General features: G+C 37.9%; 2 protein-coding genes across 2 annotated transcripts in view; both read left to right on the forward strand.

Moving 5' to 3' along the window:
• ALKBH6 (alkB homolog 6) overlaps positions 1-6,456 on the forward strand; it is a 19,237-nt gene extending 12,781 nt beyond the window's left edge. The window contains exons 5-6 of the mRNA XM_067461709.1: positions 4,303-4,419; positions 6,131-6,456. Coding sequence (XP_067317810.1) covers positions 4,303-4,419; positions 6,131-6,397 — 384 coding nt within the window. The 3' untranslated portion in view covers positions 6,398-6,456. The remainder of the gene's footprint in view (positions 1-4,302; positions 4,420-6,130) is intronic.
• An 8,854-nt stretch (positions 6,457-15,310) lies between these two features.
• The window catches only part of LOC132781408 (nesprin-2-like), a 49,025-nt gene continuing 43,476 nt past the window's right edge, over positions 15,311-20,859 (forward strand). The window contains exon 1 of the mRNA XM_067462263.1: positions 15,311-15,331. The gene's annotated coding sequence lies outside the window, so the exon portion shown is untranslated. The remainder of the gene's footprint in view (positions 15,332-20,859) is intronic.

Genomic DNA, 20,859 nt, shown 5'->3' on the forward strand with positions numbered 1-20,859 from the left:
AATATTATAAATAATAATAATAATAATAATATAATAATTGTTATGGCCAGTGTTAACTTCACACTTGCACAGCCTCAGCGCGTTCCAGCAGCTTTCCTCCTGCTCAGCACTTTTCAGTCTTCTGCTTCCACAGTAGATACTTGAGCACATGCCCGGCCATTATCCAGTTTTTACTATTGTCTTTCCCCCAGTTTTAGATGATATTACAGACTCACAGACTCACCACAGTATGCAGTATCATGTCCAAGTAGACAGGTTCTTTTATAGTCTTTGACGAATAACATCACAACAGCACAACATCAAAGGAAGGGGGAATATACATTGTACATGGTTTCCTTATATACAATACATTTACAATACATTTACTCCTTGATTGGTTACTAACTAATTGACCCAACCCAAACCCAGGATTGTGTCATAGACAATCACTCTGAGTAGGCAAAAACACATTTCCCAAATGATTCCCCACATACAATCAATGCATTCACAGCATTCCCAACAGAAGCCCATTAACTCATTAGCAGTGCATGACTTAATACATAGTAAAACCTAACAATAATAATTTATACATATATAGACATATACATACATATGCATATCCCAAAATGGTCTCAATATTATAAATAATAATAATAATAATAATAATATAATAATAATATATACATATATAGACATATACATACATATGCATGTCCCAAAATGGTCTCAATATTATAAATAATAATAATAATAATAATAATAATAATAATATAATAATTTATACATATATAGACATATACATACATATGCATATCCCAAAATGGTCTCAATATTATAAATAATAATAATAATAATAATATAATAATAATAATATATACATATATAGACATATACATACATATGCATGTCCCAAAATGGTCTCAATATTATAAATAATATAATAATAATAATATACACATAGATATATAGACATATACATACATATGCATATCCCAAAATGGTCTCAATATTATAAATAATAATATAATAATAATAATAATAATAATAATAATATACACATAGATATATAGACATACATATGCATGTCCCAAAATGGCCTCAATATTATAAATAATAATAATATAATAATAATAATATACACATAGATATATAGACATAGACATACATATGCATGCCCCAAAATGGTCTCAATATTATAAATAATAATAATATAATAATAATAATAATATACACATATATAGACATATACATACATATGCATGTCCCAAAATGGCCTCAATATTATAAATAATAATAATATAATAATAATATACACATAGTTATATAGACATATACATACATATGCATGTCCCAAAATGGTCTCAATATTATAAATAATAATATAATAATAATAATAATATACACATATATAGACATATACATACATATGCATGTCCCAAAATGGTCTCAATATTATAAATAATAATAATAATAATATAATAATAATAATAATAATAATATACAAATAGATATATAGACATATACATACATATGCATATCCCAAAATGGTCTCAATATTATAAATAATAATAATAATAATAATAATAATATAATAATAATAATATACACATATACATACATATGCATATCCCAAAATGGTCTCAATATTATAAATAATAATAATAATAATAATAATAATAATAATATAATAATAATAATAATAATATACACATATACATACATATGCATGTCCCAAAATGGTCTCAATATTATAAATAATATAATAATAATAATAATATAATAATAATAATAATAATAATAATAATAATATACACATATATAGACATATACATACATATGCATGTCCCAAAATGGTCTCAATATTATAAATAATAATAATAATAATAATAATATACACATATATAGACATATACATACATATGCATATCCCAAAATGGTCTCAATATTATAAATAATAATAATAATAATAATAATAATAATAATAATATAATAATAATAATAATAATAATAATAATATACACATATACATACATATGCATATCCCAAAATGGTCTCAATATTATAAATAATAATAATAATAATAATAATATAATAATAATAATAATAATAATAATATACACATATACATACATATGCATATCCCAAAATGGTCTCAATATTATAAATAATAATAATAATAATAATAATAATAATATAATAATAATATACACATATATAGACATATACATACATATGCATGTCCCAAAATGGTCTCAATATTATAAATAATATAATAATAATAATATACACATAGATATATAGACATATACATACATATGCATATCCCAAAATGGTCTCAATATTATAAATAATAATAATAATAATAATAATAATAATATACACATATATAGACATATACATACATATGCATGTCCCAAAATGGTCTCAATATTATAAATAATATAATAATAATAATATACACATAGACATATAGACATATACATACATATGCATGTCCCAAAATGGTCTCAATATTATAAATAATAATAATAATAATAATAATAATAATAATATACACATATATAGACATATACATACATATGCATGTCCCAAAATGGTCTCAATATTATAAATAATATAATAATAATAATATACACATAGACATATAGACATATACATACATATGCATGTCCCAAAATGGTCTCAATATTATAAATAATAATATAATAATAATAATAATAATAATATAATATACACATATATAGACATATACATACATATGCATGTCCCAAAATGGTCTCAATATTATCAATAATATAATAATAATAATATACACATAGATATATAGACATATACATACATATGCATATCCCAAAATGGTCTCAATATTATAAATAATAATAATATAATAATAATATACACATAGATATATAGACATACACATACATATGCATATCCCAAAATGGTCTCAATATTATAAATAATATAATAATAATAATAATAATAATAATGATATACAAATAGATATATAGACATATACATACATATGCATGTCCCAAAATGGCCTCAATATTATAAATAATAATAATAATAATAATAATAATAATATACACATATATAGACATATACATACATATGCATGTCCCAAAATGGTCTCAATATTATAAATAATATAATAATAATAATATACACATAGATATATAGACATATACATACATATGCATATCCCAAAATGGTCTCAATATTATAAATAATAATAATAATAATAATAATAATAATAGTAATATACACATATACATACATATGCATATCCCAAAATGGTCTCAATATTATAAATAATAATAATAATAATAATAATAATATAATAATAATAATATAATAATATACACATATACATACATATGTATGTCCCAAAATGGTCTCAATATTATAAATAATAATAATAATAATAATATACACATATACATACATATGCATATCCTAAAATGGTCTCAATATTATAAATAATATAATAATAATAATAATAATAATAATAATATACACATATATAGACATATACATACATATGCATATCCCAAAATGGTCTCAATATTATAAATAATAATAATAATAATAATAATAATAATAATATACACATAGATATATAGACATATACACACATATGCATGTCCCAAAATGGTCTCAATATTATAAATAATAATAATATAATAATAATATACACATAGATATAGAGACATATACATACATATGCATGTCCCAAAATGGTCTCAATATTATAAATAATAATAATATAATAATAATATACACATAGATATATAGACATACACATACATATGCATGTCCCAAAATGGTCTCAATCTTATAAATAATATAATAATAATAATAATATACACATATATAGACATATACATACATATGCATGTCCCAAAATGGTCTCAATATTATAAATAATAATATAATAATAATAATAATAATATACACATAGATATATAGACATATACATACATATGCATATCCCAAAATGGTCTCAATATTATTATTAATAATAATAATAATAATATAATAATAATAATAATATACACATATATAGACATATACATACATATGCATGTCCCAAAATGGTCTCAATATTATAAATAATAATAATAATAATAATAATAATAATAATAATATACACATAGATATATAGACATATACATACATATGCATGTCCCAGAATTGTCTCTAGGACTTTCCCAGACTCTTTCGTGTGCCTTTATGATGTGTTGGGATGGGAGACCAGTGGCCGTCATGGTGTGTGGCCATCCCACGTATTCCAGACGGCGCCTTTCCCTTCTCTTCCAGCCGCATGAGGACGGTCCCCTCTATTTCCCGGCGGTCACCACCATCAGCCTGGGCTCCCACACTTCCCTCGACTTCTACCATCCGGTCGGGAGAGGGCAGCAAGAGGAAGGCGGAGAGGTAACACAAAGGCTCCAGATATCCTTTGAAAAAATCACACAATTGACACTTCCTGCTGATTCTGGCTGGACGGAACTTGCAAGCCTTTGCTGGTCAGATTGATTGCTAAGATCCATATTCGTAATGGTACAATAAACAAAAACAAGAGAGGGAAATAAAAGTGATAATTCTGGAAAAATGTTGTTTCTGGTTGCTTGAGAGTTACTATTTAAAAAAAATAGGCCTAACTAATAGTATGCCCTGTGTATTGACTTGATATTAATATTGAAACACGGTAATAAAAAGCAAACAAAGGCAAATTTGACTCAATGCAACACAGCTTTGGTTGTGTTATGTATATATATAAATTTTATAGTATTATTTATTTGATTTCTTTGTCGGTTGCTTGAAAGTTCCAGTTCCTTGAGTTCTGGTTAACTGAGAGTCTCTATGTGTGTATATATATATATATGCGTGTATAATTCTATGATATATGTGTATGTGGTGTGTGTGTATATATATATATATATATAATTCTGATAAATATGTGTGCGTATATGAAAATATATTATTCTATGACATATGTGTGTGTTTATATCATTCTATGATATATGTGTGTGTGTATATATATATATATATATATAATTCTATGATATATATGTGTGTGTATGTATGTATGTATATATATGTGTGGATATATATTCTATGGTTTGTGTGTATATATATATTATTCTATGACATATATGTGTGTATATATATATTTCTATGATATATGTGTGTATATACATATTATTCTGTGATATATATGTGTGTGTATATATATATATTATTCTATGGTTTGTATATATATATATTATTCTATGATATATATGTGTGTATATATATTATTCTATGGTTTGTGTGTGTGTATATATATATATATATTATTCTATGGTTTGTATATATATATATATATATATATATATATATATATATATTATTCTATGATATATTTGTGGGTATATATATTATTCTATGATATATATATTGTGTGTATATATATTATTCTATGATATATGTGTGTGTATATACATATTATTCTATGAAATATATGTGTGTGTGTATATATATATTATTCTATAATATATGTGTGTGTGTATATATATATATTATTCTATGATATATATATGTGTGTATATATATATTCTATGATATGATATATGTCTGTGTGTGTGTGTTCATATATATATATATATATATATTCTATTATATGGATAGATATTATTATGATATATATATACACACACATATGTTTATGTATGCACAGAGGGACATATATCTATTTCCATACCTCTCTAACATTGACACTAATTTCCTTTCCATAACCAATCCTTTCTAATCACCAAAAACTAAAATTAATAAGTCATGTTCTTTGCCAAAAATGCACAATTGTCTCTAATGATCTTTTGTTTAATCGAACATAATAATGTATCAGTTAACAATACTTATACGTACATAAACATACTTGGGGAAAAAAATTCTATAGCTACATGGTTTCTCTAACCAACGTACATCTCTAATTCCATGTAACTCTGCCTGACTGAAGGAGGTGGACTAGATGCCCTTTGGGGGTCCCTATAGTTTAATTAATTTTTTTTGTCATATGTCTTAAATCCAGTGAATTAATTCCTCCTTCCTTTTCAAAACACATTTTTCTGTCTCAGAAATCTAAGATTTGCCTTTTACCTTCCAGGGTTCGGTCCCGCAGACGGAAGAGCAGCGCCGCTTCCTGTCTTTGCTGCTTCAGCCCCGAAGCCTCTTGGTTTTGAGGGAAGACATGTATGTCCGCTACCTTCACGGCATCCGTCCCATCACAGAAGACGCCGTCACGGGACATGTGGCCAACGCCTGCGGGTACGAACCCGGATCCACGCTGCAGCGGGGGACACGCGTGTCGCTCACCATCCGCCGCGTCCCCAAAGTGCTGAAAACTTCCATTCTCCTGGGCAGAAGGAAGTGATTGTTTTGTTTTGCAGGGCTGTAAATCTATATATCTATATGAATAAAAATGTAGCGTTCGTTTGTGGGATTAACAGAACTCAGAAACCACTGAACGAATTGACACGAAATTTGGACACTACACCCCTAACAGACCAATGAGTGTTCATCACCCCTAAAATTACAAAAAAAAACCCACAACCCAACATCAACAACAAAAAACCCTAGCAGAACGGACTTTAAAACCCCAAACATACACCATACACACACACACACACACACACATATACACACACACACTCATGTACATATACACATGCACACATTCATACACGTGTATATATATACCCAAGCACACACAAATATACAAACACACACATTACATACACCCACATATATACATATACACATGCACACACAAATATACACATGCACACATACATACACATGTGTATATATATATACCCAAGCACACACAAATATACACACACATAACATTACATACACCCACATATATACGTATACACATGCACACACCAATATACACATGCACACATACATACACATGTTTATATATATACCCAAGCACACACAAATATACACACACATATATACATATACACATGCACACACAAATATACACATGCACACACACATACATACACGTGTATATATATATACCAAGCACACACAAATATACACACACATACATTACATACACACACATATATACATATACACATGCACACACAAATATACACATGCACACATACATACACATGTGTATATATATACCCAAGCACACACAAATATACAAACACATACATTACATACACACACATATATACATATACACATGCACACACAAATATACACATGCACACATACATACACATGTGTATATATATACCCAAGCACACACAAATATACAAACACATACATTACATACACACACATATATACATATACACATGCACACACAAATATACACATGCACACATACATACACATGTGTATATATATACCCAAGCACACACAAATATACACACACACGCATTACATGCACACACATATATACATATACACATGCACACACAAATATACACATGCACACACACATACATACACGTGTATATATATATACCCAAGCACACACAAATATACACACACACACATTACATACACACACATATATACATATACACATGCACACACAAATATACACATGCACACATAGATACACATGTTTATATATATATCCAAGCACACACAAATATATAAACACATACATTACATACACACATGCACACACAAATATACACATGCACACATATATACACATGTGTATATATATACCCAAGCACACACAAATATACACACACACACATTACATGCACACACATATATACATATACACATGCACACACAAATATACACATGCACACACACATACATACACATGTGTATATATATACCCAAGCACACACAAATATATACACACACATTACATACACACACATATATACATATACCCAAGCACACACAAATATACACACACACATATATACAGATACACATGGCTTGTGAGGGGAATTGGCCTGGACATTTGGGAGTTGATACTGGGATTTATAGTTCACCTGCAATCAGTTAGCATTCTGAACTCCACCAAAGATGGAAGTGGACCTAAGTTGGCACACAGAGCTCCCATGACCAACAGAAAATACTGAAAGGTTTTGGTGGGAATTGACCTTGAGTTTGGGAGTTGTAGTTCACCTACATCCAGAGAGCACTGTGGACTCAAACAATGATGGATCTGGACCAAACTTGGTATGCATACCCAATATTCCTAAATTTGCATTTGGATTTTGAGGGGAATTGGCCTGGACATTTTGGAGTTGATACTGGGATTTATAGTTCACCTGCAATCAATGAGCATTCTGGACTCCACCAAAGATGGGATTAGACCAAACTTGGCACACAAAGCTCCCATGACGAGCAGAAAATACTGAAAGGTTTTGCTGGGCATGGACCTTCAGTCTGGGAGTTGTAGTTCACCTACATCCAGAGAGCACTATGGACTCAAACAATGATGGATCTGGACCAAACTTGGCATGCATACCTGATCTACCCAAATTTGAATCCTGGTGGGTTTTAAGGGAAAATGGCTTGGGCATTTTGGGAGTTGTAGATACTGGGATTTATAGTTCACCTGCAATCAATGAGCAATCTGAACTCCACCAAAGATGGAGTTTAGGAACTGGGATTCATAGTTCACCTGCACTCAGTGAGCACTCTGAACTTCACCAAAGATGGAGTTTAGAAATTGGGATTTATAGTTCACCTGCAGTAAGTGAGCACTCTGAACTCCACCAAAGATGGAGTTTAGAAATTGGGATTTATAGTTCACCTGCAGTAAGTGAGCACTCTGAACATCACCAAAGATGGAATTGAACCAAACTTGGAAAACAGAACTCCCATGATCAGCAAAAAAAGTACTGAAGGTCTGGAGAAAATTCACCTTGATTTGGGGGAGTTGTAGTTCACCTACCTACATCCAGAGAGCACTGTGAACCCAAACACGGATAGATCTGGACCAAACTTGGCACACATACCTGATATGCAGAAATTAGATTACTGGAGGAGTTTGGGGGGAACTGACCTTCCTTTCTGGGAGTTGTAGTTCACCCACAACCAGAAATGGTGACCTCCAACGATGATGGACTTGGACCAAACTTGGCACACACAATCCCTATGACTAACTCAACCTCCTGGAGGAGCTTGAGGGGACTGACTCACCATAGTGGGAGTTGTAGTTTACCCTACAGCCACATTCACATCCCTTTGCTGCTCATTTTCTTTGGAGGCTTCGAGTGTATTTCTGAAAGGTCAATGAATATTTCAATGAGAGAAAGAGAGGGGGAAAATTATGAAGGAGAGCCGCAATCTGGTTTAGGTCAATGTCCTTGTTTGACCCCCATTTTGCTCCTTGGCTTCCCAGGTTTTCATATGTATTTGGAGAAGAAATCCATCACAATCTATAATTCGATAATCAAGGCGGTCTCTGAGCATGTGCAAAGTATTTTTCGTCTCACTCCTATGAGTTTGCCTTTCCATCGATTGGAGGAGAGAAAACAACAACAATAATAATAATTATTTCTTAAAATTTGGATTTAAGAAGCAGAACTTCCAATCTGAAGCCTGCAGATGAGTCTGAGCAAGCCCTCTGAGCATGTGCAGAGTGCATTGTCGTCTCCTTACCCATAAGCCTGGATTTAAAGAGGCAGGACTTCCAAATTGAAGGCTGAAAATGGGTCCAAGCAGGGCCTCTGAGCATGTGCAGAGTGCATTTCATCCCACTTCCATGGAAATACAATTCGATTTCCCTTAAGTCTGGATTTAAAGAAGCAGGAATTCCAAATTGAAGGCTGAAAATGGGTCCCAGTAGGGCTTCTGAGCATGTGCAGAGTGCATTGTCTTCTCCTTACCCATAAACCTGGATTTAAAGAGGCAGAACTTCCCAATTGAAGACTGAAAATGAGTCCCAGCAAGTCCTCTGAGCATGTGCAGAATGCATTGTCATCTCCTTGCCCATAAACCTGGATTTAAAGAGGCAGGACTTCCAAACTGAAGGCTGCAAATGGGTCCGAGCAGATCCTCTGAGCATGTGCAGAGAACATTTTCTTCACACTTTTATGAAAATACAATTTGCTTCCTCATAAGTCTGGATTTAAAGAGGCAGGGCTCTCAAATTGAAGTCTGCAGATGGGTCTGAGCAAAGCCTCTGAGCATGTGCAGAGTGCATTTTCATCTCTATTTAAAGGGACAGGACTTCCAAACTAAAGGCTGAGAATGAGTCCCAGCAAGTCCTCTGAGTATGTGCAGAATGCATTTTCATCTCCTTACCCATAAACCTGGATTTAAAGAGGCAGAACTTCCAAACTGAAGGCTGAAAATGGGTTCAAGCAAGGCCTCTGAGCATGTGCAGAGTGCATTTTCATCACACTTCTAGGAAAATACAATTTGCTTCCTCATAAGTCTGGATTTAAAGAGGCAAGGCTCTCAAAATGACTGCAGATGGGTCTGAGCCAAGCCTCTGAGTATGTGCAGAGTGCATTTTAATCTCTATGCCCATAAACCTGGATTTAAAGGGACAGGACTTCCAAATTGAAGTCTGAAAATGGGTTCAAGCACAACCTCTGAGCATGTGCAGAGTGCAATTTCATCTCTTTACCCATAAACCTGGGTTTAAATAGGCAGGACTTCCAAATTGAAGGCTGAAAATGGGTTTGAGCAGGGCCTCTGAGCATGTGCAGAGTGCATCTTCATCACACTTTTGTGAAAATACAGTTGGCTTCCTCATAAGTCTGGATTTAAAGAGGCAGGACTGCAGATGGGTCTGAGCCAAGCCCCTGAGCATGTGCAGAGTGCATTTCATCTCTATGCCCATAAACCTGGATTTAAAGAGGCAGGACTTCCAAATTGAAGCCTGCAGATGGGTCTGAGCGAGGCCTCTGAGCATGTGCAGAGCGCATTTCCATTCCCTCCCATGAATCCACAGATTTCTGCTGTGGTTTTTTTTTATAATCTCTTTTTCCCTTGTAAAGATGTGCAGGATTTATGCAAGAGCGGCCACAAATCTGTTGGGAAAAGGAGGAGCAGAGTGTGTTTGTGTTAAAAGACAAAAATAGCAAGCCCTGGAGACAAAGGAAAGCAGGAGGAGGAGGAGGAAGCGGCGGCGTTGGTGCTTGCCTTGGTCACAAAGAACACTTTCTATCACAAGCGAAATGGCATGGGTTTCATTCCCAGGAAAAGGCTAGAAATCCGGGATGTGTAGTACTCTCTTGCATAGCAAAGTACAGCCGGGCCTCTGTATCGACGGATTCGGCATCCACAGATTGAGCCATGCATTAATGCAATTTAGTGCCGTTTTAATTGCTGCAGCTCCATGCTATGGGATCCTGGATAATGTACATGCATAGTGAGAGGTCATAATAATGGGAAGCAAGGCGTTTATTTGGGTTTGTCCATAAATAGCAAGTATATATTACGGACTGTCCATAAATAGGAAGTCCAAGGTATATATTAATTAGTTTTTACTGTAATGAAAAAGGCACTTTGTCACTAAAACATGATTCATTGGACTACTTTCTTCCTTTCCTCTTTCCTTCCTCCTTCCCTCTTTTTCCTTCCATCCTTCCCTTCCTCTCGTTTGTCCTTCCTCCTTCTGTCTTTCCTTCCTCCATCCCTTCCTTCCCTTCTGTCTATCTTGTCTTTCCTTCGTTCCTTCTTTCCCTTTCACCTTCCATCCTTCCCTTCCTCCCTTTCATCCTTCCTTCCTTCTGTCTTTCCTTCCTCCATCCCTTCCTTCCCTTCTGTCTATCTTGTCTTTCCTTCGTTCCTTCTTTCCCTTTCACCTTCCATCCTTCCCTTCCTCCCTTTCATCCTTCCTTCCTTCTGTCTTTCCTTCCTCCATTCCTTCCTTCCCTTCCGTCCATTTTGTCTTTCCTTCCTTCCCTCTTTCCTGCTCCCTTCCCTCTTTCTCCTTCCATCCTTTCCCTCCTCCCTTTCATCGATCCTTCCTTCTGTCTTTCCTTCCTCCATCCCTTCCTTTCTTCCCTTCCTTCCCTCTTTCCTCCTTCCTTCCTTCTATCCTTCCCTTCCTCCCTTTTGTCCTTCCTTCCTTCTGTCTTTCCTTCCTCCATCCCTTCCTTCCATCCCTACTGTCCATCTTGTCTTTCCTTCCCTCTTTCCTCCTTCCTTCCCTCTTTCTCCTTCCATCCTTCCCTTCCTCCCTTTCATCCTTCCTTCCTTCTGTCTTTCCTTCCCCCATCCCTTCCTTCCCTTCCGTCCATTTTGTCTTTCCTTCCTTCCCTCTTTCCTGCTCCCTTCCCTCTTTCTCCTTCCATCCTTTCCCTCCTCCCTTTCATCGATCCTTCCTTCTGACTTTCCTTCCTCCATCCCTTCTTTCCCTTCCGTCTGTCTTGTCTTTCCTTCCTTCCCTCTTTCCCTCTTTCGTCTTCCATCCTTCCCTTCCTCCCTTTTGTCCTTCCTTCCTTTTCTCTTTCCTCCCTCTCTCGTTCTTTGTCTTTCCTTCCTTCTCTCTTTCCTTTACCCTTCCTTCCTTCCTTCCATCCTTCCCTTCCTCCCTTTCCTCCTTCCCTTTTCCCTTCCTCCTTCCCTTCCTTCCATCTTTCCATTCCACCCTTTCATCCTTCTTTCCTTCCTTCTCGTCTTTCCTAACTTCCCTCTTTTCTACCTTTCTCTCTCTCTCACTTTCTCTTTCCATCCTTCCCCTCCTCCCTTCCTACCCTTTAGTCTTTCCTTCCTTTCTTCTTTCTTCCCTCCTTTCCTCTTTCACTTTCTCCTTCCATTCTTTCTTGTCTCCCTTTTGTTCTTCTTTCTTTCTCATTTCTCTTCCTTCTTCCCTTCCTTCTATCCTCCCTTCCACCCTTTTATCCTTCTTTCCTTCCCTGTCGTCTTCCCTTCCTTCCTTCCCTCTTTCCTCCCTCCTTCCCTCTCCCATTTTTCTTCTTCCATTCTTCTTTTCCTCCCTTTCATCCTTCCTTCTTGTCTTTCCTTCCTTCCCTCTTTCAACCCCTCCTTCCCTCTTTCCCTCTTCTCCTTCTATCTTTCCCTTCCTCCCTTTCATCCTTCCTCCCTTCTCTCTTTTCTTCCTCTTTCTCCTTCCTTCCTTTTTGTCTTTCCTTCGTCTTTGTCTTTCCTTTACCCTTTCCTTCCTTCCTTCCATCCTACCCTTCCTTCCTTTCATCCTCCTTTCCTTCTCTTTTTCCTTGCTCCTTCCCTTCCTTCCATCCTTCCCTTCCACTATTTCATCATTCTTTCCTTCTCTTTCATCTTTCCTTCCTTCCCTCTTTCCTCCTTCTTCCCCTCTCTTTCTCCTTTCATCCTTCGTTCCTTCCCTTTCATCTTTCCTTCCTTCCTACTTTTCTCCCTTCTTCCCTCTTCTCCCTCTTTCTTGTTTCATCCTTCTTCTCTTTCGTTTTTCCTAACTTCCCTCTTTCCTACTTCTTCCACTCCCTCCCTCTTTCTCCTTCCATCCTTCCCTTCCTCCCTTTCATCCTTCCTTCCTACCCTTTTGTCTTTCCTTCCTTCATCCTTCCCTCCCTCCTTCCCTCTCTCCCTCTTTCTCCTTCCATTCTTTCCTTCCTTTTGTTCTTCTTTCTCTTTTTCTTCCCCCTTCCCTTCCAGCCTTTCATCCATCTTTCCTTCCCTTTTGTCTTTCCTTCCTTCCTTCCTTCCTTCCTTCCTTCCTTCCTTCCCTTCCCTTCCCTTCCCTTCCCTTCCCTTCCTTCCCTCTTTCCTCCCTCCTTCCCCCTCTCCTTCTTTCTCCTTCCATTCTTTCCTTCCTCCTTTCCTCTTGTCTTTTTTCCCCTTCCTTCCATCTTCCTTGCCTTCTTCCCTCCTTCCCTCTCTCCTTCCATCCTTCCAATGCTCCCTTTCATCCTTTCCAATGCTTCCAATGCTTCTTCCTTCAACCCTTCCCTCCCTCCTTCCTTCCACCTCCTCCTACTCCTTCCTTCCTTCCTTCCCTTCCCTCCTTCCCTTCCTCCCGTCCATCCTTCTTTCCTTCCCATTCATTTTTCCTTCCTTCCCTCTTTCCTCCCTCCTTCCCTCTCTCCCCTTCCATTCTTCCCTTCCTCCATTTCGTCCTTCCTTCCCTCTTGTCTTTCCTTCCTTCCTTCCTTCTTCCTTCCCTTCTTCCCTCCTTCTCTCTCTCCTTCCATCCTTCCATTCTTCCCATGCTCCCTCCCTCCCTTCCCTTCCCTCCTTCCCTTCCTCCCTTCCATCTTTCTTTCCTTCCCGTTCATCTTTCCTTCCTTTCCTCTTTCCTCCCTCCTTCCCTCTCTCCCTCTTTCTCCTTCCATCCTTCCCTTTCTCCCTTCCTTCCTTCCTTCCTTCCTTCCTTCCTTCCTTCCTTCCCTTCCCTTCCCTTCCCTTCCCTTCCCTTCCCTTCCCTCCTTCCTCCCTTCCATCCTGCTTTCCTTCCTGCTCATCTTTCCTTCCTTTCCTCTCTCCTTCCCTCTCTCCTTCCCTCTCTCCCTCTTTCTCCTTCCATCCTTTCCTTTCTCCCTTCCCTTTCTCCCTTTCTCCCTTTCTCCCTTTCTCCCTTTCTCCCTTCCTCTCTTCCTCTCTTCCTCCCTTCCTCCCTTCCTCCCTTCCTCCCTTCCTTCCTTCCCTTCCCTTCCCTTCCCACTTTCCCTTCCTCCCTTCCATCCTGCTTTCCTTCCTGTTCATCTTTCCTTCCTTTCCTCTTTCCTCTCTCCTTCCATCTCTCCCTCTTTCTCCTTCCATCCTTTCCTTCCTTCCTTCCTTCCTTCCTTCCTTCCTTCCTTCCTTCCTTCCTTCCTTTCTTCCTTCCCTTCCCTCCTTCCCTTCCATCCTGCTTTTCTTCCTGTTCATCTTTCCTTCCTTTCCTCTTTCCTCTCTCCTTCCCTCTCTCCCTCTTTCTCCTTCCATCCTTCCCTTTCTCCCTTCCCTTTCTCCTCTCCTTCGTTCCTTCGTTCCTTCCTTCGTTCCTTCCTTCGTTCCTTCCTTCATCATTACCTTCCTTCCACTTCTTATATCCTACAGTTATATACATATTATAATACATATATTATACATATATTAAAGATATTTAATATTGGTGTAGACGTAACCAGGACAGCTTGGGAAGGCCAGAAAGGGCCAAGAGCGCATTCCTAGTTGGAGAGACTCCCTCAAGGATCCTGTATACCTGGTTTGCAGGTGTGACTTAGCTCAATGCCTTTTACCTTTCGCCTAGCCCAAAACGAGGCTCACCTGGCTCTCACCTGGGCTGGGCGTGTTTATTTTCTCCCCCTGGTTTCCATCCGTTGGTTGGAGCATCAAGTTACCTGCCAACCTGACCCCTCCCTGTTCCTCTTTGTGCAGGTATCTCTCTCTACGGCTCCGCACACCTGGGCAGAGATTCCTGGTAAGGAAAAGCAACAGGTATATCTATCCCTCTCTAAGGTAAAGAAGCAGATGGAGGACTGTGTCTCTTTTGGGAAGCACCTGATGATGCAAGGGATCCATCCGAAAGGCCTTGGGATACCTGTTTAATGATTGACAGGTGGGGAAAGCAAAAGGTCAGGCTCTACATTGGAAAGGGTGTCGGGTTGCCGGGCGGATTTCGTCTCCCCGGCACCATAGGACCCAATACAGCCTAGCTTTCCAGGTGAGTACATCTATATCATTTATGGGGCATCTATATCAGGTCTGGGCCAGGTTGGGCCCTCCAGGTGTTTTGGACTGCAACTCCCACAATTCCTAACAGCCGATAGGCTGTTAGGAATTGTGGGAGTTGTAGTCCAAAACACCTGGAGGGCCCAACCTGGCCCAGACCTGATCCACAATGCACTCTGTTACCAATTTAACTTGGTTTCCCTGCATTTTCTTGCTGAAGCGTCCCCTTCTTTGCAAGGTAAACAACTGGAGGTAAGAGGTGACATTATGCACTCTGTGAATGCTCAGAGGCTAATGTTTCCTTCATTGTATTCGTGATGCTGGGCTGTGTTCAGCTTAATTTCTACCCTTTAAAAATATGTGAAAACTGGACATGATTTTAGACTCAATGCCCAGGAAGGAAGGAAGGAAGGAAGGAAGGAAGGAAGGAAGGAAGGAAGGAAGGAAGAAATGGAAGGAAGGAAGGAAGGAAGGAAGGAAGGAAGGAAGGAGAAGGAGGAAGGAAGTAAAGGGAAGGGAAAGCATGGGAGGAAGGAAGGAGGAAGGAGGGGAAGGGACGAAGAAAGAGAAGGAAGGAAGAAAAGAAAAGGAAGGAAGGGAAGGGAAGGGAGAGGAAGGGAGGAAGGAAAGAGGAAGGAAAGAAGGAGAAAGAAGGAAAGAAGGAAAAAAGGAAAGAAGGAAGGAAGGAGGAAGGAGTAGGAGAAGGAAGGAGGAAGGGAAGGGATGAAGGAAGAAGGAAAGAAGAAGAAAGGGAAGGAAGGAGGAAGGAAGTAAAGGGAAGGGAAAGGAAGGGAGGAAGGAAGAAGGAAGGAGAAGGGAAGGGATGAAGAAAGGAAGGAAGGAAGAAAAGGAAGGGAAGGAAGGGAAGAAAAGAAGGAAAGGGAAAGGGAGGAAGGAAAGAGGAAGGAAAGAAGGAGAAAGGGAAGAAGGAAGAAGGGAAGGGAAGAAGGAGGGAAGGAAAGAAGGAAGGGAAGGAGGAGGAAGGAAAGGGAAGAAGGAAGGAAGGAGGAGAGGAAGGAAGGAAGGAAGGAAGGAAGGAAGGAAGGAAGAAAGAAAGAAAGAAAGAAAGAAAGAAAGAGGAGAAAGGGGAGAAAGGAAGGAAGGAAGGAAGGAAGGAAGGAGGGAAGGAAGGAAGGAAGAGGAGGAGGAGGAGGAAGGGAAGGAAGGGAAGAAGGAGGGAAGGAAAGAAGGAAGGGAAGGAGGAAGGAGGAAAGGGAAGAAGGAAGGAAGGAGGAGAGGGAGGGAGGGAGGGAGGGAGGAAGAAAGGAAGGAAGAAAGAAAGAAGGAGGAGGAAGGGGAGAAAAGGAAGGAAGGAGGGAAGGAGGGAAGGGAGGAGGAGGAGAAGGAGGAAGGGAAGAATGAAGAAGGAAGGGAAGGAGGGAAAGAGAGAAGGAGGGAAAGAAAGAAGGAAATAATGAATTAAAAGTGAAAGGAAGGAAGTAAGGATGGGAAGAAAGAAAGAAAGAAAGAAAGAAAGAGAAAGAAAGAAATATATTATATTATATTCATTTCATATAAATTTCCTTCATAAATAAAGCTTGGACATTTCCCCCTTGACACTTCTTATGTCCTACAGTTATGTACGTATTAAAATATATATTCTCGATATAATATATTAAATATATTATATATTTATACATATAATATAACACATTATAATATATATTCTAGGTATAATATATTAAATATTAAATTTTATATATATAATTATATATATAATTATTATATATATTATATTATATATAATAATTAAATTATATAATTATTATATAATTATGAAATTATATATATATATAATTATTATATTATATTATATTATATTATATTATATTATATTATATTATACTATATTAGTTTCACATAATTTTTTCCTGTATAAACAAAGCTTGGACATTTTCCCTTGACATTTCTTATGTCCTACATTTATGTACGTATTAAAATATATATTTGCACACACATACATATGTATAAAATTATTATCATTATGTTATGTTATGTTATGTTATGTTATGTTATGTTATATTATATTATATTATATTATATTATATTTGTTTCACACAAATCTTAGCTTGAACATTCTTCCCTTGACACTTCTTATGTCCTACATACTTGTGTAGTTTACAAGGCTCGAGACCTTGCAAAACTACAACGCCCAGGGTCTCATAGCATTGAAAGCCGCGAAAGTGCCGTGAAATCGCATCCATTGGGCAGTGTAGATCCACTCCAGACAGTTTTCCTTTCTTTAGAACGTCACTTTGCATTTTATCGTTCCTCCTTTGTGTATTTTCCAAACATTGCAAACATTTCCAGGGCAGCTAAAGCAAACAACGCGGCGTTCCTCTCCGAACGGTTGCTGCAGCGAAAGCAAACAGACTTTGAATATGTTTTGTTTTTAAATTGTGAATTTTGTAATACTGTTTATATTGAATCCTGTTTTGCATATTTGTATGCATATCTCTCCTTCGGGAGAGATAAAGCAGGGCAATAATAATAATAATAATAATAATAATAATAATAATAATAATAATATATTGCACTGGAGTTGGAAGGGAGCAGTAATTAGGAGTAATTTAGTAGTAATTTATTTAGTAGTAATTTATTTCCAACACCTTTGAACCCTTGTCTAAGATTCAAAGCTAATTCTATGATATAAAGATCAGAAGGAGGAAACTTAGGGCAAGAGAGCTGCCTTGCAAAAAAATGCACAATTAAAAATATTTTTTTTTTTGCCATCAGGCTCATATTCTGATGCTTTTTGCAATAATGGAAGTGACTTTTGCATCATTTCCAGGCAGACGGGAAAAGGCCATCGTTGCACATTCCTAAATTCAGTGCCAGGAGAGATTCCCAACCCTCTGTCTGCAACGCTTTGTGCAATCCCTTTTGCATTCGCTCCTTGCCAATATCAACATAGACTTCTGTGCTTTGTGGTTGGTGCCACGTGGATTTGTAAACAGCAAAGTACAACCTTTGTGAATCCAGATGAACCCAACTGTAATTTCCCAACTCTCAAGTCTATCGTGGTGCAGCTATGCGCTCGAATTAAATCACTCTGCACATGTTCAGAGGCACTGCAAAGATCCATCTGCAGAATTGCGTTCTATAGCTTTAAATCCAGGTTTGTACAGATGGCAAGCTCTGGTTGCATGGAGAATTAGATGAAAAGCACTCTGCACATGCTCGGAAATCCTGCTCAAACTCATCTGCAGCTCCAGTTTGGATTTCCTGTCTCTTAGGCCCTCTGAGCATGTGCAAAATGCTTTTTTATAGGGAAAGCAAAACTGGTTTCATGGGAATGGGATGAAAAGCACTCTGCGTATGCTCAGAGGACCTGCTCAAATCCATCTAGAGACGAAAAGCACTCTGCACATGCTCAGAGGACTTGCTCAAACCCATCTAGGGACGAAAAGCACTCTGCGCATGCTCAGAAATCCTGCTCAAACTCATCTACAGCTCCAGTTTGGATTTCCTGCCTCTTAGGCCCTCTGAGCATGTGCAAAATGCTTTTTTTATAGGGAAGGCAAAACTGGTTTCATGGGAATGGGATGAAAAGCACTCTGCGCATGCTCAGAGGTACTTTGCAGATCTATCTGCAGGCTTCACTTTGGAAGCCTTAAATTCCTGGCTTATGGGGACGGCAAGCTCTGGTTGCATGGGGAATGAGATGAAAAGTACTCTGCACATGCTCAGAGGACCTGCTCAAACCCATCTAGAGATGAAAAGCACTCTGCACATGCTCAGAAACACTGCTCAAACCCATCTAGAGATGGAAAGCACTCTGCGCATGCTCATAGGCCCTGCTCAAACCCATCTAGAGATGGAAAGCACTCTGCACATGCTCAGAGGACCTGCTCAAACCCATCTAGAGGCGAAAAGTACTCTGCACATGCTCAGAGGAACTGCTCAAACCCATCTAGAGATGAAAAGCACTCTGCACATGCTCAGGGGACCTGCTCTAACCCATGTAGAGATGGAAAGCATTCTGCACATGCTTAGAAGCCCTGCTCAAACCCATCTAGAGATGAAATGCACTCTGCGCATGCTCAGAGGACTTGCTCAACCCCGTCTAGAGACGAAAAGCACTCTGCACATGCTCAGAGGACTTGCTCAAACCCATCTAGAGATGGAAAGCATTCTGCGCATTCTCAGAGGACCTGCTCAAACCCATCTAGAGATGGAAAGCATTCTGCGCATGCTCAGAGGCCCTGCTCAAACCCACCGAGAGATGAAAAGCATTCTGTGCATGCTCAGAGTACCTGCTCAAACCCACCTGCAGCAACTCCTGCTTCTTAGGCCCTCTGAGCATGTGCAGAGTGCTCAGCTTCTGGTTTCATGGAAATGAGATGAAAAGCACTCTGCACATGCCCAGAGGTACTTTGCAGTTTTATCTGCAGGCTTCACTTTGGAAGCCATACATTCCAGGCTTATGGGGACGACAAGCTCTGTTTGCATGGGAAATGAGATGCAAAGCACTCTGTGCATGCTCAGAAGCCCTGCTGAGACCCATTTGCAGCTCCGACCTGAAACTCCTGCCTCTTAGGTCCTCTGAGCATGCGCAGAGTGCTTTTTATAGGGAAGGCAAAACTATTTTCATGGGAATGAGATGAAAAGCACTCTACACATGCTCAGAGACCCTGCTCAAACCCATCTAGAGGCTTTGAGTTGATATTCTGACTCTGAAACCCAAATGGTTTCGTGGGAAGGAGATGCAAAGCACTCTGTGCATGCTCAGAAACACTGCTCAAACCCACCTGCAGTTCCAATTTGGATCTCCTGCCTCTTAGGCCCTCTGAGCATGTGCAGAGTGCCTAGTTTTGTGGGAATGAGATGAAAGGCACTCTGCACATGCTCAGAGGCCTTGCTCAGATGTATCTGCAGATTTAACTATGAGGAGGGCAAACCAAAGAAGGCAAAAAGCACTCTGCACATGCTCAGAGGCTCTGCTCAGATCTATCTGCAGCTGCAATGTATGAGGAGGGTAAACCAAGGAAGACAAAAAGCACTTTGCACATGCTCAGAGACCCTGCTCAGATCTATCTGCAGCTTCAACTGTATGAGGAGGGCAAACTGAGGGAGGCAAAAAGCACTTTGTACATGCTCAGAGGCCCTGCTCAGATCTATCTGCAACTGCAACTGTATGAGAGCAAACCAAGGGAGGCAAAAAGCACTCTGCACATGCTCAGAGGCTCTGCTCAGATCTATCTGCAGCTTCAACTGTATGAGAGACAAACCGAAGGAGGCAAAAAGCACTCTGCACATGCTCAGAGGCTCTGCTTA

This window comes from Anolis sagrei, chromosome Y (genome assembly GCF_037176765.1).
Source record: "Anolis sagrei isolate rAnoSag1 chromosome Y, rAnoSag1.mat, whole genome shotgun sequence".
Lineage (NCBI taxonomy): Eukaryota > Metazoa > Chordata > Lepidosauria > Squamata > Dactyloidae > Anolis > Anolis sagrei.